The sequence below is a fragment of the Colletotrichum truncatum genome (genome assembly GCF_014235925.2).
Source record: "Colletotrichum truncatum strain CMES1059 chromosome Unknown Contig_0004, whole genome shotgun sequence".
Classification (NCBI taxonomy): domain Eukaryota; kingdom Fungi; phylum Ascomycota; class Sordariomycetes; order Glomerellales; family Glomerellaceae; genus Colletotrichum; species Colletotrichum truncatum.
Window position 1 is genome coordinate 1,109,564 of NW_027222401.1, and position 24,592 is coordinate 1,134,155.

General features: G+C 53.7%; 6 protein-coding genes across 6 annotated transcripts; 1 reads left to right on the forward strand and 5 right to left on the reverse strand.

The window, feature by feature from the left end:
- Positions 1-608: 608 nt before the first annotated feature.
- Positions 609-2,710, reverse strand: CTRU02_207101 (mucin-1; the record flags this gene model as incomplete). Its single annotated transcript, XM_070204836.1, has 5 exons — positions 609-1,444; positions 1,499-1,897; positions 1,924-1,969; positions 2,076-2,347; positions 2,683-2,710. 5 exons carry the CDS (start codon positions 2,708-2,710, stop codon positions 609-611), a joined length of 1,581 nt encoding a protein of 526 aa, XP_070061369.1.
- Positions 2,711-7,933: 5,223 nt separating this feature from the next.
- On the reverse strand, positions 7,934-8,905 carry CTRU02_207102 (short chain dehydrogenase reductase family superfamily; the record flags this gene model as incomplete). The annotated part of the gene is made up of 3 exons (XM_036719518.1): positions 7,934-8,001; positions 8,070-8,613; positions 8,675-8,905. 3 exons carry the CDS (start codon positions 8,903-8,905, stop codon positions 7,934-7,936), a joined length of 843 nt encoding a protein of 280 aa, XP_036589225.1.
- Positions 8,906-9,944: 1,039 nt separating this feature from the next.
- CTRU02_207103 (Versicolorin B desaturase 1) lies at positions 9,945-11,701 on the forward strand (the record flags this gene model as incomplete). Its single annotated transcript, XM_036719517.1, has 5 exons — positions 9,945-10,001; positions 10,049-10,244; positions 10,301-11,202; positions 11,287-11,459; positions 11,542-11,701. The coding sequence occupies 5 exons, from the start codon at positions 9,945-9,947 to the stop codon at positions 11,699-11,701; spliced, it is 1,488 nt and encodes a 495-aa protein (XP_036589224.1).
- Positions 11,702-12,522: 821 nt separating this feature from the next.
- Positions 12,523-14,258, reverse strand: CTRU02_207104 (FAD fmn-containing dehydrogenase; the record flags this gene model as incomplete). The annotated part of the gene is made up of 5 exons (XM_036719516.2): positions 12,523-12,612; positions 12,667-12,773; positions 12,831-13,437; positions 13,491-13,563; positions 13,612-14,258. 5 exons carry the CDS (start codon positions 14,256-14,258, stop codon positions 12,523-12,525), a joined length of 1,524 nt encoding a protein of 507 aa, XP_036589223.2.
- Positions 14,259-16,418: 2,160 nt separating this feature from the next.
- On the reverse strand, positions 16,419-17,963 carry CTRU02_207105 (wsc domain-containing protein; the record flags this gene model as incomplete). The annotated part of the gene is made up of 1 exon (XM_036719514.1): positions 16,419-17,963. One exon carries the CDS (start codon positions 17,961-17,963, stop codon positions 16,419-16,421), a length of 1,545 nt encoding a protein of 514 aa, XP_036589221.1.
- Positions 17,964-20,474: 2,511 nt separating this feature from the next.
- CTRU02_207106 (TBC domain-containing protein) lies at positions 20,475-23,945 on the reverse strand (the record flags this gene model as incomplete). The annotated part of the gene is made up of 2 exons (XM_036719513.1): positions 20,475-23,429; positions 23,523-23,945. The coding sequence occupies 2 exons, from the start codon at positions 23,943-23,945 to the stop codon at positions 20,475-20,477; spliced, it is 3,378 nt and encodes a 1,125-aa protein (XP_036589220.1).
- Positions 23,946-24,592: the final 647 nt, after the last annotated feature.

Sequence of the window (24,592 nt, forward strand, 5' to 3'; positions counted from 1 at the left end):
AGGGTCTCTATTTTCAACTAAAGCTAATTCGTAACAATCTGCCGACGGACTGTTGGTTGCCTGCTCTATGCTTTCTTCCATGTAATATGCCTCTTCCAGGTCTTAGAATACTCGTGGTAAAAGGAGGCGAAAGGGAGGCTCGTTTCCTCCAAAGAAATATGATTATGCACGAGAAAGGTATCACTTGCCAGTCGGTTCCAGAAGCAGGCGCATTTGCGCATCCACTCCGCCCTGGCTATTGTAGTTCCCGTTCTGATGGCTTTCCCCAATAACCACCCCAAAACAATTCAACATCCCAACCGGTATTCACTCCTGTCTGATCCAGAAGTAGACTGCGTGAACAATGATGTTACGATCGAGCCCATTATCCGGTTGTCGTCGTTGTTGTTGTTGTTGTTGTTGTTGTTGTTGTTGTAAAACATGTATATCTGTCGGTCGAGAAGGGTATGACATTTTTTTTCTCATGTTATACCGACAGACTGCGGCCACCTGTCTTTCTAATGAGATGAATAGAGATGAACATAAGCTGTGTGCTGTCCGCGCACGCCGCCACCTCGATAGCCGGACACTCAGTACTTCTTCCCAGCCTGCTAGGTCCTGCGTCTCCACTAGGCGGCAGTTCCAGGTGCCGGAGGAACCGCAACGTCAGAAGCCTGGCGTCTCCGGCCTCCCTTCAGACTCTTGACTCTAGCCATGAAGCCTCCAGATGGCTTACTGGGGGCCTCGTCGGTTGGTGAATAGGCTTCGTTAGTGGCACGACGCTCGAGGCCATTAGCAGAGCCCCTACGGGGAACTGGTGGAGGCGATCCAGGCGACCTGGCATTGTTGTCGGTACGACGAACCGAAATAGCCTCAGGCTCCTTTCCGTACTCTGAAAAGAAGGGGTTTCGCTCGGACGTGTACGAGATGCTAGTAGAAGGGCCTGCGCTATCGGGAGACCTGCGGGAGTGGTAAGCACCCTCAGGGTTTGTCATACGGCCAGCGGGTCCGTACTCGCGTGGTTCTCTCTTCATGCCACGAATGCGTTGAGCAATTGACTTGTTACGCTTGATACCTTCGGTAGCCATCTGCTGGGCCTGTTCAGCCTCGCGGCGTTGGATGGCAGTACGTGCGGCAGGAGTTCCCTCGAGGAAAGTCGAAGTACCCAGACCCAAACTTTCTTCGCCATGCAGAATCGAGCCGCGAGCACGAGGATCAAAGACAGCAGGCTCGTCCTTTCGCTCAACAAAATTGTTTCTTCCTCCGGCAGTGGCATAATCAGCAGATGCGTCACCATCGTTGTTGCCCATAAAAGTAGCGTGATCGGCGCGCTTGTTAAGAGGACCGGCTCCTCCAAGAGACATATTCAACGAGTCCTTGGCGAAGGCCTGCATGGGGGCGCGTCGGCTACCCTTTCGGTTACGATGAGGGTTTGCGGCATCGAATGGTCCATCGTGGTGGAACACTGTGCTCGTTAGTATCCAGACTTCAATTCAACTAGAAACAGGCCGCAACCTACTGCTGGTGCCGTAGATGGCAGTAGCGTCCAACTGATCGATGATGTCGTATCTGCGGCTGGGCTTCTTGGGGTCCTTATCCTTTCCTTCCCGTGCGCGACGCTCTCTTTCGCGTCGTCTGGCTTCCTTGGCCTTCTTCTCTTCTTCGGTGAGCTGCTTCTCGGGCTTCTCAATGTCGATCAGAAGTGACGAGTCCGAGTTCCTACGTGGGCGGCGTTCCTGAGGTCGACGCTGAGGAGAGCCAGGGGCGCCAGGTGGGCGAGGAGGGCCGCTGCTGACGCTGCTGTTGCCTTGCATTCTTCGCTGTCTCATCGCCTCCTCTTGAGATCTGGTCGGGCGATGGCCCGGAGGTGGAGGACCGCGACGGCCAGGAGGGGGCATATTTTCGCGCCCGGGCGGGCCTGGGGGCGGTTCACCGGGGGCCTACCACCCTCGGGACGCGATGGCTTCTGATCATTGATGGTGAGGCCGTCCTGTGAGATGGACATGGTCAGCAAAAGTCTACGCCCAAAAATAGGACGCGTGGCGACAGCGTCTTCAATTCGAAATGCATCGAATTGAGAAAATTGGGCTACGTACAAAGAGCTCCTCGGCGGTCGGCGACGTCTTCGAGTCCAACGTTGGTGCCATGGTGCCAGTTCCGATCAAGTTTGGTTGACTAGACGAATATGATGGATCGAGAAAAGGATTGCGCGAGACAGGTCGAGGAGGAGGGTCATCAAAAGGCGAAGCGGGCGAGGTGGTATTGCTATACGTAGCGCCGGAGAGGAGTGGGGAGGCAGCGCGGTTGCGAAAGGGGTTGTTGGAGGACAGATTAAGCGTCAGGCCGGCCGACTTGCTAGGTTGATGGCCTGTTCCAAGGAAGTAAAGTCAGTATTCGTTTAACAGACAGGAGACAGGCGGCACCGTGCATGCGAATGACGGCGAGGGGGATTGGATATGAAACATGAGGGCCGTCTACATGACACAGCAGGTTCGACAATTGGGTGGAGCGGGCGTGTGCTTGCGTTTGCTTGGGCGGCAGTGCAGGCCGTGAATAAGGGCGGCTCTCCTCCCGTTGGACAGGGCAAAAGTTAAAAGGGGGAACAGGTCTGGGAATATGGTGGTAGACAGGGAGGAAAGGGGTTTGTGATGGGTGGGCAGCGACCGTGCCAGGCGCATATCAGTTGCTTGAAGCTTGGCTTACCTGACTGTGCTGATTGTGTCGTCGACATTTTGAAAGTGTGTGTGCGGTGTGGTGCCCGTGCCGTGACGGGAGGGAGAGATAATGAGGATGAACAAGCGGCGTAGTATTGAAGTCAAGGGATCGGCCTTTTCGCGCGGAAAAAAGGGGAGCTGGCTGAGCGAGTGACAGAGGTTGCTAGCAAGCTTGGTTTTCGTTGGCCTAAATGCCCGTTCTTAGCGTCATGCCTCTGCAGGGACGCCAAACAACGGGTTTTTTGGGGGCCACCCGACGGTTCCTCGGCAGGTCCAGGTCCAGGTCGAGGAGCAAGCTGCAGAGTGGTGCGGTCGGGGGTCGGGACCCGGAGAATCGAGGGGGGAAGCTGGGTAGCTAGGCGTGGGCCGTGGGTCTTCGGAGGTAAAGTACCGCCTGGGAAGGGGGAGAAGGAGGATGGAAAATAAAAAAGGGGTGCGATGGCCGACCAAAAAGTAACGGTGAGGAGTCCAAAAACAATAAGATATCCTATGTGATGTAATGCAACAGCAGCAGTAGGCCTGTTAATTCTTTTTCCGGGAGCTGATGGATTGTCGGATGGGTTATCGGATTCAGGGGGAGATTGCTGGTATGCTGGTTAGCGGCTGGATTAGCTAGGAATTTGAGTGGTAGGCGGGTGGATCTGGGGGTCCACGGGCGAGGTGAAGGGGTTTGGGTGCATGGACGGGATTGGGGGGTTTTTTTTTGGAGAGGGGGGATCGCGAAGGATGGCCACGCCGTGAATGGATGAGGGCGCAACCAAGCAGCCATGGCAGTGGGCCAAGAAGGGAAGGGATGGAAGCTCACCTTTTCTTTCTTCTCAACTGCTTGCTTATTTTTCCTCTTCCCCTCTTCTTTTCTTTCCTTATGCGGGATGCAGCAGCGAGTGTACCGGGGCGAATCAGAGGATTAAAATGTTAGAGATCCACGCCGGGTATCCAGGCGACTCAAGGAATCCGGGTCTCGTTAACTGCCAAGACTATAAACCTTTGTGTGTGCCAGGCCCGTCTCTGTAGAGTAGGCAAGTGAGAGCTGTGTATGTGTGACGGGCGCCTGCAACATGAACTCGGGTCGGCCCAACTTCTTGGTGCCTACAAGTCAAGTCGGACGAGGGGCCCAACGGGGTTGCGTTGTGAGTAGACAGGCGGCCGTGCTGCCAACTTTGTCTCGGTACCGGTAACTGGGATGGGGCTTGAGTCTCGGAGGTGGCCGTTCGTTTGAACCAGTTCTTTCCTCCCTTCTTGAACCTGTTGAATGAATCGCTGAAGACGAATATGTGTTCCCCTGGTCGAAGCGATAATGTCTCTGCTGGGTGAATATTATTCGTCGGGGTAAAGAACGTGCTCGTGTGGATATATATTGCTCTCGCTATTACCGGCTTACGTCGAGTCTCGAGAGATGTGTTTGCTGGTGTGGTAACGGGGGGGTCTGATGTGACGACGGTAGTGGTACTGCAATGACGGCCTAGGTTGAGAGGGGAAATAGAAGTGGTGTTGTAGAGGAGAAAGGAGAAAGGTTTTCGAGTCTCTCTGTCTTTCAAAAAGAAGTCGGTAGACGAGGTCGGGTCGGGTTTAGATCGAGACTGCGCAAAGTGGTGAAATACACCGAGGCAGCAGAGGTATTTCGAATCTGAGTGGCAGGTGGGTTGAACAAGGGAAAGTTGGAGAAACAACTACCCGGGAGTGGTGTCTTCTTTCCCGTAGGAGGCAGGGACAAAGACAAAATAAAAAAGAATAAAATAAAGAATAAAAGCTGGCTGGGAAAGGCAGGAGAGGTCCGTAGTAGGTAAGGAGGCAAGAGTCAATAAAGGAAAGAAAAGGGGAAAGAAAGGACTGAACAGATCAGATCAGAAGGTTAAGCGGGGAAATAGGCAAGAGCGACGATTTATTAGTATTAGTCTATTTAGGCCACACCGGAGAAAAGAAGTGATTAAAAAAAATAAGAGGACGAGAAAGAAGGCACCAAGGAAACGTCCTAACGACGCACTTCCCGATCCCCGCGCATTCCACCCCGTTCCGATCGTCTTCCTCCTCAGCGAGACCACGCCCTCCTCTACCAGTACTTCACTCTCTTTGCCCACCCTTCGCGGCCTGGTAGCCACTGGATATACACACCTCCTCAGCTCGAGACCCCTCCTGGCCCAGATTTGGGGCTGCATCGTGGGCGGTGGACGGTGGGTGAAAGTGGGCGAGGGCCGGCCTGTACTCCAGTACAGATACATGGCCTCAATACAGAGTGACACACATCCAGTTCTCATTAGTTCACTCTGTTTCCAACATACAGGTACGGGTACGGTTACGGATATCTGCTAATGCTTTTACCTGTCATTGTTTAAGACGTTGCATAGCTGGGAAATAAAGTCCAGAGATGGCACGTGTCTTCACCATCGCCTGCAGACCCGGCCCTTCTCCCATGAGCCGCGTATGACTTTGAACTGTCGAACATGGCAGTTTGATTCAACGAGCCCAATACCCACCGCTGCTCTGCAAGCCTGCCAGTCTACGCTAAAACCAGTATCGCGGAATGGGGTATTGGAACACTAGCAACGACCAACGCGGGAGTGATGGCCCTCGGCCGACCGGGGTGCAGACAAGACGTGCCGGCAACACACACCCCAGGACCCCTAATAATCCTAATTACTTTCTAAACCAATTCAACAAATTGGTGAATGTCTGGATGACAGGGCGTCGAGCGCCCAGACTCTCCTGCCCTGCAAAATGGGGCTCCGCAAAATAAGACGGTGACAATTTGGCAGATGAAGACCAGCAGCTCAACCAGACAATACAGATACCACCTGCTCATCTCGAAAAGCAGCACCCCCGCAAGTTGTAACACACCAGACGAACAGAGGGAAATAGAGACGCAGACGCTGGAGCCATCTGACTGACAATGCATCCGTCCGTACCCACTCCATCTCCCTCTCTCTCTCTTTCTCCCCCGAGTCTAGACAGACCCAAAAAGCCATATGTACACGCCGGCTACAGCCGACCGAGCCTTCGTCTTTTAGACCGCGCTACCTTGACTAGAGTCTGTGGCCTGCTCACAGGGGTACATGTGGCATGTACTTGACGTCGACCAGGGCGGCCAGTCTTGAGGGGGCACTGACATCCTTTCGCCAGCCCGGCTCTGATTTGCTTGTGGTACGTACATTGTCTCTCTCACTCTCTCTCCTCCCCACCACCCTGGGCCCAGCTTTCGTTCCTCTTTTCTTTTGTTCGATCAGAGGAGCTCACATACGTAACAAACAGGATCTACCATCCCGAAGAACCCGTCCGCCGCCTGCAAGCCCGGCCCTTCTGGCTGATGACACCACTTCTCCTTCCTCTCCTTCCGTCTGGGTCAAAGATAACACCGATGGAGCTCGACGTCCGGCCACTGTAATTCCATCTCCCTTTGGCCATTGGAGATGACGAAAACCGAATGGTAACATAAGTAGGCTCTTGGTTCGTCTCTCGCCTTTCAAATTCGCCGGGCGTGACCTCGTGTTGGCCCCCCTGGTCATCTCATCTGCGCCAAGGAGGCATGGGATGGGGTGCAGGACCTTGGACGTCAGGCCAGCTAGCTGCTGCTGCTCCAAATGCTCCCCCTCCAATGACCCAAACTCATCACCACCAGCTTCGGCGTGCTGCCACTGCGGCAACACCAGCCAGCCTGGTGTTGTCGCTGCTATGCCAGATTAGCACCCCCGTAAAGTAATCACCGCACGCACTTGAGACCGTCTCCCTTCTAACGAGTGACGCTCCTGGGAAACCAGAGCCCGTTCTCTCCCCCGCAAGGCCCGGGCATCTCGGTGGCGTCCAATAGTCTCTTCTGCATCGGACAATTCCCTTGGTCTTTTTTTTTTTTTTCGATCTCAGCTGCCACCCGAGCGCAAACAACCACTTCCCTCATCATCAGTGCGTCAAGCGGGACAGTTAAACAGAGAACAGACCCGCTTTGTTTAATATGAGAAACACAGAAAAGAGTATGCATCCAAGACGTCGTTATCTGTGGGATTCGAGATCGACGCTGGCACTCACTCAGCAACAGTGCCTGAATCGATTAGCCGATTTACTTGGCCAGGCCAAGCTTCAAACAGGGAAGCCAAACGGGCAGCTGGCAAGCTCCCGACAAGGGAGAGAGAAGACCGCTAAGGTGATCTGATCAGCCCAACCCCCGTCCCTCCTGGCATACCAATGACTTTGGCTGCGCAATCAACAACACGCAAGCCGCCACAACTAGACACACAAGCAGACGCAACCAAGCAACACGAGTTTTCAAACCCCAGGCCAAATATCTTCCAGTACTTGGCAGCAACAACAATAACAACAACAGCATGACAACAGAATCTTGATGCGCCATCCCCCCAAATGTCTGTCGGGCATCGCGGCCCTTGCAAACTTAACCAAAACGGCACGCATTCTGACAGCTGTAACCCCCCATGGCCCCCTTTTCTTTTTCTTGTGACTCTTTTTTCGAGATCGGGGAGCCGCCTTCCGTCGCTACGGGACTCCGTGGAGCAAACTGGAAGCAGCATCATCCTGGACTCATGTCGCCAATCTGAAACGCAAGCGAGCTACTTGCGGACAAGAGCATTGGAGCAAAATTCTGATAATGGAGCTCGTTCATATAAAAGACGATCATGGGGGGCATTGATTAATATCTATAGCGGCGGTAGTTGTTGTATAAGGTAATGAAGTGCATGGGCCGAGCGAGGCGCCAACTTTGCCAGGCGCGATCTCGCAGAGATTGGCAGATTGCAATGCAACTCGGCCAGATGAGGACTCCAGTTCTGCCATTTCTTTTGTCGTCCACATCGCAGAGCATGCGACCCATCCATCATCTCCCCTATTCCTGTGCCATCGTTTCCACCTGAGTGGCTAATCTTCCCGGCCGTGCTCTTCATCCACTCTGATGCGGGGATGTAATCAAGCGAGTCGTTCATCTCATTTGCGGCAATGGATAACGAACCGCCTCTGGCGCGCACCGGTCGAACCACCAAGACCCGCTAAGCCTGAGCCCGAACCTGGGCTCTCACGCTCTTGATATTGGCTAACGAGAAAACCTGCTCCCTGCTTTTTTAAGAATAACTAACCTGCACTCTCACGGCCGCGCCCCCCGCCGACCCGAAGAGCCTTGTTTTTTTTCAGCCCGACCAAACATCCATGAAGCCTGTCTTGACATGATGGGAAACACCCAGTCCGGAGCGTACGGGCGAGTTCCAGACGTTCGGCCTTGACCGTCTAGAATCTTCTCGGCTCATTTACCAAGGCAGATGCAACGGTGTCGAGAGCCCCTTTCCGAGCACAGCTTCAGCCGTGCCAATGTCACCTTGATAGAAAACATCAGTCAACGTGTCTTGTCATGCTGGACGGTGCGACATTAACGTCGGCACTTACCCGGACCTCTCGGTGCCCAGTACTCGCCTGTCTTGGATATGTCAAGCTTGTCCGTCCACGCGACGAGACTCTCGGCCGCCTCGTCGGGGGTGACAGCTGCGGTTTTGGACGTCAGTAATTCACCACATGCAAGGGACATTCTGACGGGAGGAGACTCACCACCTCCATCATCCCAGTGCTTGTCGAAGCCAACGCCTTTGGTCATCTCGGTCCGCATGAAGCCCGGGTGGACAATACTGACGATGACGCCCTTGTCCTTGAGATCGAGGCTGAGCAGCTTCCCCACCATGTTGAGGGCTGCTTTGCTTGCGTGATGAGCGTAGTTACCGCCGCCCTCCTTCTCATGTCGGAGGGTGATGCTCCCGGACTCCGATGAGACGAGCACGATCTTGGAGTCTTTCTGCAAGAGACCGGCATGCAACAGCGCATGGACGATGAAGACGGGGGCAATGGAGCTAGTCGTATACATGCGCTGTTCCTCAGACCAGTTCGGACCCTTGTCGGCGCTGAGATCCTCGGTCGCAAAGTATCCGGCCGTGATGACCTGGCAGTGTCAATGTCCCAATTACATATATCTGCGCTCCCACTTGCAGAAAGTCACATACCACTGTCGACAATGGCTTTGAGCCTCCCAGCAGGCTGACCAAGTGGTCAGCGACATCGGACTTCATCAGATCGATCTCAGGCAGCCACTTGACGCTCTCGGGGAAGCCTTTCTCTGGGCCAGCCTTGGAACGCGTTGTACCGTACACGGTTGTCCCGGACTTTGCGGCATACTGCTTGATCAGAGAGGCTCCGAGACCCCGAGTGGCGCCAACAATCAAGACTGGAGACATGGTTGCCCAATGTGTGATTAATTCACCCTTTGCGGAATCTTTTGCGTTTCTAAATTTGTTCACTCTTCAAACGGTGTTGGAATGCGGCACAGTTGGAAATATTTATTTTGAGGCAGCCTAGGGCGACACGGGAGGAATGTTGAAGGGAGAGACAGACATCTTTTCCCGCTGTGACGTAGGTGTTGGGGTCGTGGCGTAAGGTATGTACGGCGGGGGAGGGGTCGGCATGAATGACGCCTTATCGATAAAGCTGGTGTGCTTGCTGTGCTGAATGGGGGTATTGCTGACTGATGAGGGTGGTAGAAACTTTTGACGTTGTTGGAGTTCCCGCCTTCTGGCATCTGCAACTATGAACCCAGCCAACCTGTCAGTTGAATGAATCGCATCTGAAGAACGCTCGGTGGTCGAGTGCTCTTTGTTCACTTGCATGTGACGCCTTGACGCCACGGCGGGTGCGTTGGTTTCCACAGCATTAACTCAATTCCTGCAAGCAAAAGTTTCCCATGAGCTAGTCATGGACAAGGGAGACGGAACTTGATAGTTTGGAGAATCTCGATGTGTTTGGGGTCTTTATGGTTTCTTCGTCTCAAAGTCTGTTGACAAGCTGCATAGCATCCAACCGGGTGGGGTGGGAGTTCGTTGAAGCCCGCAATCCAACCAAGCCGTCGTTCCGACCGAGCGGATAGACATTTGACCGGACCCTAATGCTAGCAACGGAGGACGTGTGGGCGGAAACGGTTTCTTCTGGTCTTTGAAACTAATACGCGGTGGTTGGTTTCAACTCGTTCCCCCCTCCATCAACCCTGCGCTGTGATGTTTGAGTATTCCCGGTTAGGTAAACCGATGGGTTTGACAGCTGCGACTTCGTATTCGTTTGAATTGTCCGTTGGACCCTTTGGTGATTACCTTTTTCAGCTGCTCATCGCGTCGTGATTCCGTAGCTGTGGGCTAGATAGATATGAGCTGTGCTGTGCTGTCGAATTTGATGACTATTGCAGACTCTCTTTCATTCACGTAGCGCTCGTCGATTTCGGCCAAGATGATCATAAGTTACAAAAGCCTCGCGATTTATACCGTCGCTTTCACATTCGTCTATGTAAGGACTGAGAAAATCGCCGTGAACCTTTCCTAATCGTATTGCAGTATTTCCTTCTCGGCATATACAATGTCTTCTTCCACCCGTTACGCCACTGCCCCGGTCCTCTCCTCTGGCGAGCCAGCCCATTGCCAAAGAACATTTACATGCTCAGGGGCACCTACGCCCACAAGGCACGAGAAATTCACAACAAGTACAAGGGAACCGTCCGTGTAGCTCCCAACGAGCTCTCCTATATCCATCGTACATGCCCCTGACATCTCGGCTCGTCCGTCCCTGAAACTAACTCGTCCTCGCAGTTCAAGCATGGAAAGACATCCTCGGCCGGCCCCTCAAGAATGAAATGTCCAAAGACATGCGCTACTTTGGCGGCGACACCTTCGGCCGTGACAGCCTCGTCACGACTCTCCCCGAGGACCACACGCGCATGCGCCGCATCTTCAACAGCGCCTTCACCAACACCGCCCTCATGGCACAGGAGCCACTGCTCGTGAAATACGCGGACCAGATGATCGACTCCATGGGCGCTCTCGTGTCGCGCTTCGGACAGGTCAACCTCGTCGACCTCTTCAACTTTTGCACGTTCGACATCATGGGCGACCTTACCTTCGGCGAGCCCCTGCACTTGTTGGAACGGGGAGACTACCACCCCTGGGTGCACAACGTCTTCGCGGGGCTAAAGTATGTAATCTACGGCGTCGTGCTCCTCGAGTTCCCCATCCTCGGGCCCCTCGTGAAATCCGTCTCCGCGAGGCCCCTGAAGAAGAAGGCCGAGGGACACCAGAGCTTCGTCGGGGACCTGGTCAACCGCCGGATGGAGGTGAAGGATCACCCAAAGCCGGATATCTGGAGCTTCGTGCTCCGACGCAGCGGCGACGAGGGTAAAGGGTTGAGCTACAAGGAGATGCACGCCAACGCGACCATGTTCATGGTCGCCGGCACCGAGACGACTGCTACCGTGTTATCCGGTGTCTCGTACCATCTCATGCGGAACCCGAGGGTGTACGGGTTGCTTACGAAAGAGATTCGCGCGGCGTTCTCGCGGACGGAGGACATGACGACTGATCGGCTGGCGAAGCTCGAGTATCTGAATGCGGTGCTGCAGGAGGGTTTGAGGATATATAACCCTGCTGGCGCGGGCATGCCGCGGATTGTGCCGAACGGTGGTGCGGAGGTCTGCGGCGAGTTTGTGCCTGGCGGCGTGAGTCTTTTTTTTATTTTTTTGGGTTTCTCTTGATGGAATCTTAGTAGTGATGATGAAATTGGCTAATGTGGACGTGTGTAGACTCTTGTCTCGGTCAACCTGCACGTCGCCTTCAAGCATCCTGACAACTGGGCGCGGCCGGATGAGTTTGTTCCGGAGCGGTGGCTCCATCCGAACGATCCGGAATGGAAGAACGATAGGCGTGATGTCCACGAACCGTTCTCGTATGGGCCGAGAAACTGCATTGGAAGAAAGTGAGCTTTGCTGGCCCCTTTTTTGTGACTATGTGTTTTTTTCTTTTTCTTTAAAGTGGTCTGATGCTGACGTGCGATGCAGCCTCGCCTGGCTTGAGCTCCGTCTTATCCTGGCAAAGACGCTCTGGCATTTTGATATGGAGATGTGTCCTGGGATGGAAGGCTGGGTTCATCAGAAGGCGTATATTACGTGGGAGAAGGGGCCTTTGATGGCCAAGTTGGTTCCTATGAAGAGGCAATGAGGTATCAATGTGTAAATGCAGCGAGTGTGTGTGGAATAAGCTACGTCCCTGGTTGGACGTACGCAGTGAGACCTCTTATTTCCCTTTTCTTCGTCACTTGATGTGAACAAGCGGTGGAAGACCAGCTAACATACTTCACGCGACGAGTGAATACGCCTGTTATACAGCATATTGACGTACTGATGACCGTTGTATTGCAACAGACGGGAGATCTCAAGTAAGATATCTTGCTAGTAAGTACAATCAAGTCTGCGAGCCATTATTTACTGCACAATGCCACTACCCTCAGTGAGTTTTATTCATGTTGTGGCCACAGACCAAAACAGTATCGTGAAGCAGAGTTGGGATGAACATGTTCGTCATATTACACGATGTCCGGGTGGCCCACGATATCCTCACTTTCGTCGCGTTCAGGAGATTATGCGAAAGGATCTGTATACTTGGCATCCAAGCGACAACGTTGTGAAATATTCAGAGCTTCCGAGGTCTTTGCGATCTTGGGGGGTCCATTTAACCTGGCAATTTAATAGGGTTGGTCGTAGTAGGTTGTTGATGTTAAATGAATGCTTATTGTCGCCTATTAATTAGCGGTAACAAGTTTAGATGAGACCGACACAATCCCACTACCACGATCCATGGTATTGCTGGAAGTAACAATCAAAAATATGGTAGGTCTTGTTTGGTTTCCCATGTGATGTGTATAGTCGTAGGTAGGTAAATATAGTAAGATCCACGATGCCGAACAAAGCTGATACGAACAGCAGAGTATATACACGGAGAACATAGGCCAGACGTCACTCCAAAGCCATCTGGCTTTCCCACTAATATAAACCGATAGCCTCGCCAACCACGCTCCTGAAGACGCCGTTGGGGTCGAACTTCTCCCTCACGGCCTTGAAGCGGGCAATATGCTACGACAGAAATCAGTTCACGGTCTTCGCGCTTTTGCACACTGACCAACTTACATCGGGGTCCAGATTCTTCTTCGACTGCGCAAAGACTTCTCTGGTATTCTTCGTCCAGTGCGGACGGCACGGGAACTCATCGATGAGAACCTTGGCAAGGTTATGATCTGGCCCCAAACAGTCAGCAAACATCCCCTTCACTCCACGCAAGCGGGACAACTCACAAAACGGCTCATTGAACCGGCTTCCATCGCCGACAGTAGGCCTAAACGTGGGGAAATCAAACATGATGGCGCCCTTGCTCCAATCCGCGCCATCGCTAGTGTTGGTCGCAACCTGACTCAGGAACCCCTCGAAGGGCCGGCCAAACTTGATGTTAATGCCGCTGCGGTAGGTCGCCGTCATGAAGATGAGCTTCTTGAGCTCGTCGTCGAAAAGCTGCCGCACGCGCTTCAGCATCGCGTTGGCCTGCGTGATGGGGAACGCCAGCTCGAGCGTGTACCCCTGGACGCCGAGCTCCCACAGCGGGCGCTGGTCAGGGTACAGGCCGCCGATGAGCACGTCGTAGTTCCAGCCGTAGACGGGCCACGACTCGATGGCGGCGTTGGTCGTCTTCTCGCGGAAGTTGGGCTTGGACCACTGCCCGAAGAAGATCTCCTCGGCGATCATGTTGGACGTCGGCAGGTAGCGCCCGCTGTCGAGAAGGGTGCGCGCCGCCGTGGCCTCGAGGTTCGTCACGGAGAAGGTGTTCTGGAAGCCCTGCTGCGGGCTCGTGTTCTCCGGGACCACGTCGTAGTAGCGCCAGTGGAACTTGCGCTTGTACGGCCACCACTGGTAATGGTCAGCCGAGGTAAAAGAAAAACGCAGGTTCGGAGGTTACATACCCAGAAGTTTGCCGTTGCGTACGGGGCAATCATGCCGTAGATGTCTCCGTCGAGAACATCCTTTTCTTCCAGTCTTTGTTGCTGTCAGTATTACTCGGGGATGTCAAATGCCCAAACTCACGTCTTCTGGTCAGCATAGACCTTGAAGTCGGGGTAGATCTTGAACTTCATCCTGACGATGACACCCAGGAGTCCCAGCGAAGTTGACGCAGCAAGCCACTCATCGCTCCCCTCATTCTTGACAATGTGTCTCAACTCCCCGTTACCATCAATGATGTCCAGCTCCAACACGCCTGTAGCAACCATTGAGTCCTCCCGGATCGACGAGCGGTGAGCTCCCATCGCAACGCAGCCAGCAAGCGTAATGTTCCAGTTGACGAGGGTATACCCCGCCGATGCGCCGCGGGCGTGCAGGTACTCTGCGAGCTGCAGAAACGTCACACCGGCCTCGATCACGACGGTGCCGGCGTTGAGGTCGAACTCGGAGATGCCGTTGACCTCTTCAGTACGGATGATGACGGTGTTGGGGTCGTCAGAACACATGGTATCGTACCACATGTGCCCCTTTCCCGAGGCGCGGACCTTCTGACCCGCGGCGATGGCGCCCTTGACGAGGGACTGGACTTCATCGACAGATGTGGCGTTGTAGACCGCCGCCACGTTGCGGCAGGCTGGGAACCCCGGGCCGTCAAAAGTGTTATAGGTGACCGCGGCGGCCAGGGGAGCGAGAGCGAAGGCCGCTGCCGCCAGGGAATGGAGAGACTTCATTGTCACGAATCAGACGGAACAGAATCAGAATTACACCGAGGGACCCGGACTCCCAAGATCCCATGTCGAGAGAACAAGAAACAGGCGGGACAATGGGACGAACATGTAGTTCACTTATACCACGTTCCTCTCCACAAACACAGTCCATCACAACACGCATGCCGCCGTCCAAACCCCCCTTCCTTTTCCTCTGCCGCGGAACTACAAAGTAACCTACAAACTTTCATGTGACGCCGGTCAATAATACCTCTCAAAAGAGACAGAAAACGAGCAGACACATACAGCAAATACGTCACGCAGATCAATTTCGTCCGACCAGCGCAGGAACACCATGTAGCATCGAGTGGCAGCTCATCAAAATCAGCGTCCCTCCCCCCTCCCCCTCCCCCCGCGTGCCCAACACGGACGCAGCAGGGTGCCAAAACGGGCAGCCAAGGCGGAAGAGCAGCCCTGAGAAGAGACATGCGGCCGATGGACGATGTAACCTGCTGCTTCCCCTTGTCAGATGCGGTGGTGGGAAAAAAAAAACGCGGGGAAGGGGAAGATCCCTATTCACAGCATCCCTGCCTTGCAGATGGCCGTGTGACGAGAGACTGGGAGGGCGGTTGATTGCGGGGGTTTTTGTGAGGAACAAAAAACATGATTTTCTCTTGGGGGTTTGGTCTAGTTGCTTCGCGGGATTGCTACAGTAGATACGACTCGGGAAAGTCGCCCGAGTCCTAAGTAGGAAGCTGTATTCTCTCACCCTCGTCTACGTGTTCTCGGTATATGATACGGCGTGATTGATGGTGTTGGATTTGGCTTTTATGCGAAAGGAGCTTGGGTTTAGCGCCAGGTCTGTCATGATGAGCAGGGGTCCAACTCTGGGGTAACCTGGGGAAGAAGAGATGGAGCAATTACATGGTTGGCAACAGACACGAAAGATATCCCTAAACTCCGCATCGTTGATCAGTAGACTTTTCAACAAACCTGTTACCCAGACAGAAAAAATATACACAATCGGTATTAGTAGAGCCAACCAATACCGGATACCGCAGACCAAGTCAGAGGAAAGAACTGTACCTTGTGGTCATTCTCATTTGCTGTTTCCGTGGTCCTTCATGCTGGTTTTCTACAGTTCATCGATCTTGGAAATAAATCTGAGGAGGGATAGTTAAAGAAATAGTCATTTCCCCTCTCAATCCAGCCTCGCGGATGCCTGCCACTGGGGAGGAAACCTGGAGTAAAGAATCTATTTTTGGCGTTGAAAGTGAGGATGGAGCCGGGCCTTTTGTGTTTAATACTTTTTCAATAATTGGCAGTCCGTCTCTAGGGCCGACTTTAAGTAGTGTGAGTATCTCCTGGGCGGCGACAAAACTGAAGTTGACATGATCAAAAACGAGGAACCTGTTGAAATCAACAGGCGCAGAGTGAGGTCCAAAGAGGCGGTGAAGGGAAATGGAATTCAGGGCTTATTCTTACGAGAGATTCGAGATTTTTGAGTTGAAGGACAATTGCAACCATCGTGAATTCGCGTGTCTATGCCACCGATATAATAGGTAAATGCCATCAGTCACAAGTAACAAACTTCTTAGCTGATGGTTAGTTGAAGAAAAGAAAGTAATCTCCCATAGTGAATGGGTTGAGCGCTAGTCTTTAAACAGGGTATGAGAATGATGGGGCTGGCCCAGGCACCCATAAACTTGTAAGGTAGCAATAGTCGACACATTCAAGTAAAACACAAACAAACAAAGTACATCCAGTCTAACCAGAAAGCGGCGAGAAGCTCCCATCACGAAACAGCACACTTTACAACAAACATCACATGTCAGCAAGCCTAAGTAAGGAGTCGAACACATCTATTCTCTCTCAAAGCAACTCTACGACGTAAGACACAAAAAAAGTAAACCACATCCCCAAGATTATCAGGGGGGGGGGGAGGAACACGGTCCCGCAACGAGCGGCGAGACAGCCCCCGCCCCCGCCCCTTCTTTTGATGCTCAATAGAAACAGAAAAGAAAAATCGCATCTCTTCTCTCTCCAAACACACCGGAATAAATTCTGCAAATAAAAAAGCTTAACAAGAATTAACTCCTTAAAAAATAGAATTTGTCCATGGAGCTATGGATCTGATGCTGATGACTTCGTAAACTTTGTCGTTGAAAATCATACTCAGGCACCTTAGACACCGGTGGGCAAGGGCAGGAGGGTCGTCTGCCCCAGAACCCAGGATCCCGTAATGATACGGCAGAACTGGCCAGTCGGGGTCGCGGCGCCTGAGGTGTAGAGGCCGGGGGGCAAGCTGAGGATGCTGCCGGTCGGCGCTTGGGTGATGACTGAGGTGAATGTGAAGGACGCGGTGGTGCCGGATCCGGTGCTGACGCTCACGCTGGTGAGGGTCGAGACGGGGCCGCCGTCGATGCGGACGTAGATGATGAGACGAACTCCGGCCGGGACCGGCCCAGTCTGACGCTTGGCGAGAGGGTTACCAAGACCACCGCAGCGCTGGTTGTTGTTGCCGGGGCAGCGGGTGTTGCACTCTGTTATAGCAAGCTGGCGGGTGTTGGTGGTAGGGAGCGCACTACCGCAGTAGCACTCTGTGTTGTAAATACCGACGTATCTAGACGTGCCACAAGCCGCAATGCAGTTCTCCACGTTGTTACCGCCATCACGCCTGGACAGCACAAACGAAAAGAAGTTGCTGGTTGAGCCGTAGCAACCCAGGAGCGCATACGCACCCACGAGGCCGGGGTTGGAAAGGGCAGCAGTACTGGGGCTCGGGGTAGGGCTGCTTACTCCACTGGTAGGTCCAGTAGGGCGGATGGTAGGGGAGGTAGGGCTGGCTGCGGGAGATGAGACAGGGCTGGTGGGCGGGCGGCTCGTAGAAGTCGGGATGGTGAGGACAGATGAGCTGCCGTCTTCACGGATGTAGATGACGAGACGAACGTCAGGCGGGACCTGCTGGCGACGAGCAAGCGGGGCACCGCGACCACCGCACTTCTCCGCGGGGTTGCCAGGGCAGTTGATGCTGCACTCGCTGTTGGGGACTCTGCGAGAAGAAGTGGCTGGAAGGGCACTTGCGCAGTAGCAGACATTGTCGAAGAGACCGGCGATTGGTTGGCCGGCGGCCCTGCAAGCCGCAGTACAGGAAAAGGCAGAGTTGTCGGGGCCTCGTCTGTTCTCCACGAATGCTGCCTGGCCGCCAACGGTGCCAAAGCAACCCAAAAGCGTGTAACCGTTCGCGACGGGAGGGTTGGGCAGAGTGTCGGCGGGAGTTGAGCTGACAGGGGGGGGAACGACGACAGCACTGGACGAAGGGTTGTTGGCAGGGGGCGCAACGTCGCCGATGGCGAAGTGAATCTCGCCAGTGTTTCCACCGCAGTTCTCCTGGTCGATGGCAACAGTACCATCGCAAGACTGGTTGCAGTTAGAATCTGCCACAGTCGAACTCGTGGCAGTGGTGCCACAGGCGCAGATGAAGCCAGTGTTGGGAGTGCCGCCGGTCTGGGGGTTGACTCCAAAGTAGATGGCGTAACCGGTAAAGCCTCCGAGTCCAGCACAACGGTCGCTGCACTTCTGGCGCGTCATCTGCTGGATGAGCTGTGGCGATCCGGAGAAGGCTCCGATGCTGTAACAGGTGCCAGGAGCGGCCGGGGGCGGTGCCGCATGGGCGACGCTGGAAAGGGACACGGCGGCCAAAAGGGCCGCCTTCTTAAGCCAACCCATTATGTCTGGTTAAATGTTCGAGAGTGACGACTTAGTTGAGAACCAGGAAGCCAAGAAAAGGCAAACTTTGAGACCGAGAGGTATTAGACGGGAGCAGGTACTCTTCAAAGAGCGCTAAACGCGAACAAAAATCCAAGCGACAGTAACGAGTGAATGTTCACTTGCCTGGAAAAAGGAACCCAGGAAGGATGAACGAGAGGCAACGAAGCGAGTGTGAGTTGGAGCGTGGTGTCGAGAGAGTAGAATCTTTCTGCCAGAAACGAGGAGAATCTTGGCCGTATTTGAAAGTTTTCCTTCCTTGGGGCCAAGCCAGTCACCCATCAACAAGGAGAAATTACTCCTTTCTCCCATCATCCCAGCGCTGTTGTGGTGCTGCCAAAACACTTTGCACCGTGCATCTGGAATGCGTGAAATGAGGCCTCTCAGTCCCGGCCGTCGGTGATGCTTGTCTCCTGAACGCCCTCCATTCCACCCATCCTTCTTCATCTGTGCTATGAGTGCTTTTCTTGTATGTGTGCTAATGTGTTTGGTCTCGCCCCTCATTTCGGTCTTCGCCTCCCGCTTTAGGGTCGACACAAAAAATAAGGGAAATAGGAGAGGGCCACATGGAAACAAGAACCTGGCCAGAGAAGCGTAGAGTCTGCCACCGTCTGCCTCATCCTGGCTCTTGCTCGCCCTCCGTCGGTATTACCTGCCCATCATTTACCCGCGGAACAGGAGTACATGTCCAATGATCTAACGACCAAAGAAGACAAAACCAAACCAGTCGTCACGAACTCCCCAGAGAAGTCCATAGAGCCAGGAAGGTTCCGTTATTTTCCTGCGGCATGGTCCACAGGCGTCACGGCCAGGATGAAAAGAAAAAATATAAAAAAAAATAGGGGGGAATGCCCACGACCGCTGTACTTTCCACCACATGTTTGAGCAACAACAGTGGGAAAAATGACCCAAGGTCGAGGGGCAGAGGCCTGCTTGGGATTCTGGCGAAGAATGCAGAGGGGCCGTCGTTGATTCAGGGGTTGAGGGGCAACCGTTCTGACGTTTAATACCAATGCATGCCGTAGTTCTTCCCACCAACTAGAGAAGGGGGCAAATGAGCACTCGCAAGAATCGGTATTTGGGGGCTATATCCGTCCAGAAATAACATGGCGGTGTCTCTGCGATATGTTGGTGGAACGGAGAATTGGACGAGCCTAGCCTCAGTTCGATCGGCAGGAATAGCAAGTTGCGTTGTGCAATAAACGGCTCGCTTCTTTTTGAGTCAACATCTAACCCATACCCTTGGTGAGAAACTTTGCCGTCCCAAACATGTGGACATGTCGTGAGAGTGGAGGCCAACACGTGAAAAGGCAACGGGCCAGCATTTCGACAAGGTACGAGGCAGAATTCCAGACTCGAGGCCCCCCCCTCCCCATCGCGTCCTCTCATGCTCAAGAATCCAATGCGACGGAATGTAGTTGACGCTAACCGATGACGATGAGTGGAGGGAGAGGTTGGACCGTAGGAGGACGAATCCGGTCGAAGAAATGGCCTGAACACTGGGTAGTGTCCATTCAAGCCAAAGGGAAATATCCCCCACGGCGCCACCTGCTCTCCCTGCATTGGCCATGTTGTTCTGAGTGCCCTTTCGGTGGAAACATGTCGTTAGCTTCGTTGCGTTTTGTCTTCCAGACCGCAAAAACACCTACACAAACACATCTTCCCGTCCGAATAAGCCCAGAAAGTGGCGTTTATGGCTTCCTTTCTTCATATGATCCCCTCTCCAAAGCTCAGGCATAAGAACAATCTGTGCCCACTCTCCCCATGCCAGTATTTGATTGCCAATATGATGGAAGATTCGCAACCATCCAAAAAAAGAGTTATGCCGGAATCTCTTTGCCTTCCAATCGGCTCATGGCGTGGCCGACGAAGAGTTTTCGTTTCCTTGGCTTCAGCAGCAACCCCCCCGTGCCAGATGAACCGTCTAGCAACATTTCCCTCTCAACACCAAGAAAGGGAGACCGCGCTTTGCTGTGGACAATGCGCTAAAGCAAGCAAGCAAGCTCTTCAAATATAAATCAATACTGCTGACAGTCAGCGGCGCTGCTTTAGGACATCATTGAACTTTGAGACTTCACAATGGCATCGAGGTCGTGGGTAAATGCACTGGGACAGTCATCCCCCTGGGTAATCAATGTTTTCTTTTGATGACTGTATAACCTAGCCGCAGAGGCGATTCGATCCCAAAAGTACTCCCAGTTACAACATGTCCGCAGGTATAACCCCAAGTCTTACAGATACCTTCTACAACAAGCAGATGAGGCAATAACATAGCCTCCCTCCGGACCAGTCCTTCATCCGCGTCCATGCTCACCTCCCTAATATCCCTTGCATTCCTCCAAAGTCTCTAATCGACTACTTCTCCTCGCGTGCCTTGACCTCGCTCTTTTAGGCTAGTCCTGTCATTCAACTGTCTCGGAGGCTGGCTGTTGGGCTCATCACACAAGAGCCGTGTGTCGTGCAGGGCAAAAATTACCCCTCAAACTCGACAACTCCCTTAGCATTCGCCTCGCTCCTGGTAACTGGTTCAATGTCGACGAGTTGGCCTTCCTTGCCGTTGCCGCTGGCACCAGCTTCGGCGTCAGCACCATCAAGCAGATCTCGGTCTTCACTCCGGACACTCCGTCTCTCAATGTCGGCACTTCCTCCGGCTGTACCTTTTCTGATGCCGATTTCGACTCCAATATCTGCATCATCTTCCTCTTCCTCGTCCCTTTGACCGGGCAGGGCGTTCTTTTCCAGTTCCTTTTGAGCCTCCTCCATTCTTCTGCGGACCTCGGCAGCGACACGCATGCCGTCTGTGACGATGTTATCAAGCACTCCGCGCAGGCCACGAGTGGCACCCTGGGCGGCAGGGTTCATGGCGGCAGCCGGTGCACGTCCAAAGTTAAGACTAGAGAAGGTAGTCAAGGTGGAAGTCGGGGTTGAGACCTGAGGTAAACCATCGATGAGATGGAAGGAGGTGGGGAAAGAAGACTCAAAGAACTGCTCCAGAAGCTCGTCGGCGAGTACGACCATGCGGAAAGTAGGAAGTGTGATGTGTAGAGGGTTGGCCGGGTCTAACGCAGCATTTGCGGCTTCTGACTGCGCCTTTGAGACACGTCTCTGGGTCGGACTTTCGGCGGGGAGCTTATCTTCCGAGGCTGAGGGCGAGTCATCCGAAGATCTCTTCGCCTTAGACGGACTTCCAGTGGGCGATTCCATGGCAAGAAGGTCTTCTTCATCATCATCCTCATCATCGCCGATAGCGAAAGCGCCGTCGGTGTCCGCAGACTTGGACTTCTCTTCATTTTCCTTTTGATTTTGATTATGAGGGTGATCTGGATCAGCATACTCGAAGCATCTCCTTATGAATGCGCTGACGCTTCCCAAGAACTTCTCATTTGTCGATATCCCGGGCAGGCTGGAATCGAGTCCATGGTTACCCATGCCGTTCGGCGTATTGAGGGTAAGGCTAGAGGCGCTCGGGCTAAGGGTTCCCTCGAGCCCTCGTCTTGATAAGAAAAGGAGCGCTTCGGACATGCGCAGGATACCCTCACGATCGACCTTACCGTCCCCGTCATCGTCGTACAGTTCAAAGAAGTAAGTAATGGTGCCCATGATATCCCGTTTGCCCTTGATACTGGCAAAGCCAGCAACAACGTTTGACAGAGTCAATGCACCTGTGCCACTAACGTCCCATTTCTTGAAAAGAAGCTGCATAAATTCATGATCTGCGGGCTCTGGTCCGGAGCCCCAAGGAGATAGCAATCCGTTAGTCTGTCGACGGCTGGTATAGGCATTTCTATCCTTGTCCGCAAATGTGTCACGTCGTGGGGTTGTGGGCGAGTCTGATATGGCCCATTTGGCCATGTTTGCAAGGAACTCTCTAAAAGCATCGTAGTCCATCAGGCTCGTACTGGGCCCGAGGGCAACTCGGCCTTTTTCAACTCCGTGGTCAGGGCTGTCTTCAAACACATCTCGCGCTCTAGGCCGTGCATTCTTTGCGCGACGTTGCTTCTCTTGCTGAATGATGCTGTCTCGCTGCTGTCTCTCGTATAGAATGGTGTAGAACCGATCATATAACGCGCCCAACTCCTCAGAAGCAAGAAGCTTGCTGTCGGGGCCCAAGTTTCGAATGGCCGTTCTCTTGGCGAAACTTTCAATGTTACTAAGGACGGCATCCTTGTTCTTTAAACGCAAATCGGTAATGCTGCTGTGAGTGATTCCGGAAAACTCCTTAAACGCCACCACCATCAGCTCTTGGAACTTTGTCACGGCGCGCAACTTGGGGTTCTCCGACTTCGGGTGCGCTGACTCGTCAAGGCGCGCAAAGTACGTCTTCAGGATAGAAATGAAGGCGCCATCGTCCGCAGCGTCAAGGAGCTCCTCGCCGTTGATCCTCAAAATTGCCAGGCCTATCTGGAACAAAACCTTGGGTCCTTCGACGAAAAAGACATCCAGGACCCTGAAGGCGAAGACCAAAGGCATGGAGTTGACATACAAGGACAAGAACCAAGGCAGTGAGACTACCGAAAGTTGGACATCGCTCTTGACCAGATGTTCCCACAAAACCGGCATCGTCTTCTCCACAAGCGACTCGAAAACTTTCTGGTCCAGGAGTGTGCCGTACATAGTTGTCGAATAGTATCCGGGAACAAGTCTATCGCAAAGCGAAGACAACAGGAAGAAAGCTTGCGTCTCAGACATGTAGATGAGCAGGGCCGCAACGACAATGTTCATAGCCTGGCAATATCCGACGTCAGGGTTGACCCAACTATAGGCTGTAAGGACTCGTCGGAGACGGCCAATACCCTCTTCACTCTGGAAGCCGGGATACTCTGGAAGACTTCGGTTCAGGTCTTTTTCGATTTCGTCAATAGCGAGCGACTCCTGACCGGCATACTTTTCCAGCGTGTCGGTGTATAAGCTGGGGTTCTCAAGTCTGAGATAGATCGATCCGGAAGTTAACTCCCAGGTTTCACCTCTCAGGCGGTTCGGCAAACCGACACGGATGAGCTTGTGAAAGGTGGGCTGTCGAATCAGCGTCATGTTCCGCCCATTATCGCGTAGGTACTCTGCCCACAGGCGCATCTTGGCCCGGTCACGCAGCTTCTTCGGATCTCCTGGGTAGCGGAAGAGCATGCCCAGGCCGGCGTCGGGAGGGCTCGCGTTCTTCTTGTCGTCCGGTCTGAGAAGATATTCGGAGTAACACTCGCCGACAACCTTCTTGTACTTGGTAACATTGCCAACACCGGCCCTCAGTCCCTTCTTCAGGCCATCGCAAAAACGCTCACAGCCCTGGCGGGTGCCCGCCAGATGTATTGTAATCCTCTGCTCCCTACTGTCCTTCTTGTCCTTATCGGCAGCCTCCTTATCCTGGTCCTTAGTTTTGTCTTTTTCTTTTTGCTGGTTGATGCCATTCCAGGTCGTAATCGCCAAGGCAAACTAAATAGAGCAGAGCGTCAGTACATGGCTTTTGCGGGGACAGCACGGACTGCTGGCTGTCATTGTCTAAATCCGGGGTCAAAGGTAACCCACCTGGAAGGTCTGGCTGTTCAGCCTCTCAACCCGTCTGATAGCGCAGAGAGGGAAGGTGAATCCATTCCCGCTCGGTCCCCCGCCATGTGTTTGGCCTGTGAAGGCTGAGCTTGTCGAGGTGCTGGCAGACTGGACGAAGCTGGATGGTGTCGTAGAGAAGCACATGTAGGCCTCGGAGAGATGCAGCTTGCCAGCATAGTGGTAGCCTCGATCGTGGTCCTTCTCGCCGTAGGTGGCATTGGCGGGGGGGATGGTCAGTTCGGCGTTGATCTCGTACAGCGGCGTCTGGGTGCTGGGAAGGCGGAACTGATTCTGGAACAGCGATGCCTTGGACGGGTTCTTGTCGGAGTTGGAAAGGTTCAAACCCTGGGTCGGGTCGATGAACTGCTGTGCCTTCTGCACGAGGCTGGATAGGTTCAACATCCTGGGGTTGCTGTACTCAGCTGGTCATGTCGCGGGGTATTGTTCGAAGGGCGGGAGTGGGAGGGCTCGGTTCAGGCCGGATGCCGCAGAGGGTCGGAAGTTTGAAGAGAGGACAGTGGATGACTTGCTGGCTTGAGGGGGTTGGCCTGGAAAGGGACGAAGGAGCTGGTTGCCAACGAAGCGAACGAACTTTGGCGTCACAGCAGAAAGAAATCAGCTTGGTGAAGCATCAGTCTGGTCCAGGACGTGGTCGAGGTTAGATTTGGCGATCGGGTGGGAGAGGTGGTGGATTGGATAGGTTGACAGGAGGAGCTGGGCTTAAGGTAAGCCGGGACTGGAGCTGAATGCAGTCAAGTGGATAGTTGGAGGTTTCCCGCCAAGACCAGGCCTGGAGGGTCCGGTACGTACCGAACTGGCTGCCATACCTACGTGCCTACCACACTAATAGCGCATTCTCAGACAATGCTGCAGTCCTGACAGTGTCTGACCACCCTGAATATCCTTTCTGATCAACCGCTGTTACTTGGAGAGAGCATAAGGCACAGCGGGCATGCGGCGAGCGGCACCCAGTCCGGCAGTCCCCTGCAGAGGGGCAGCCCCTCTTACACCTTATTCGTAACCCGCCTATCCGGCCATTCTTAGGCGGT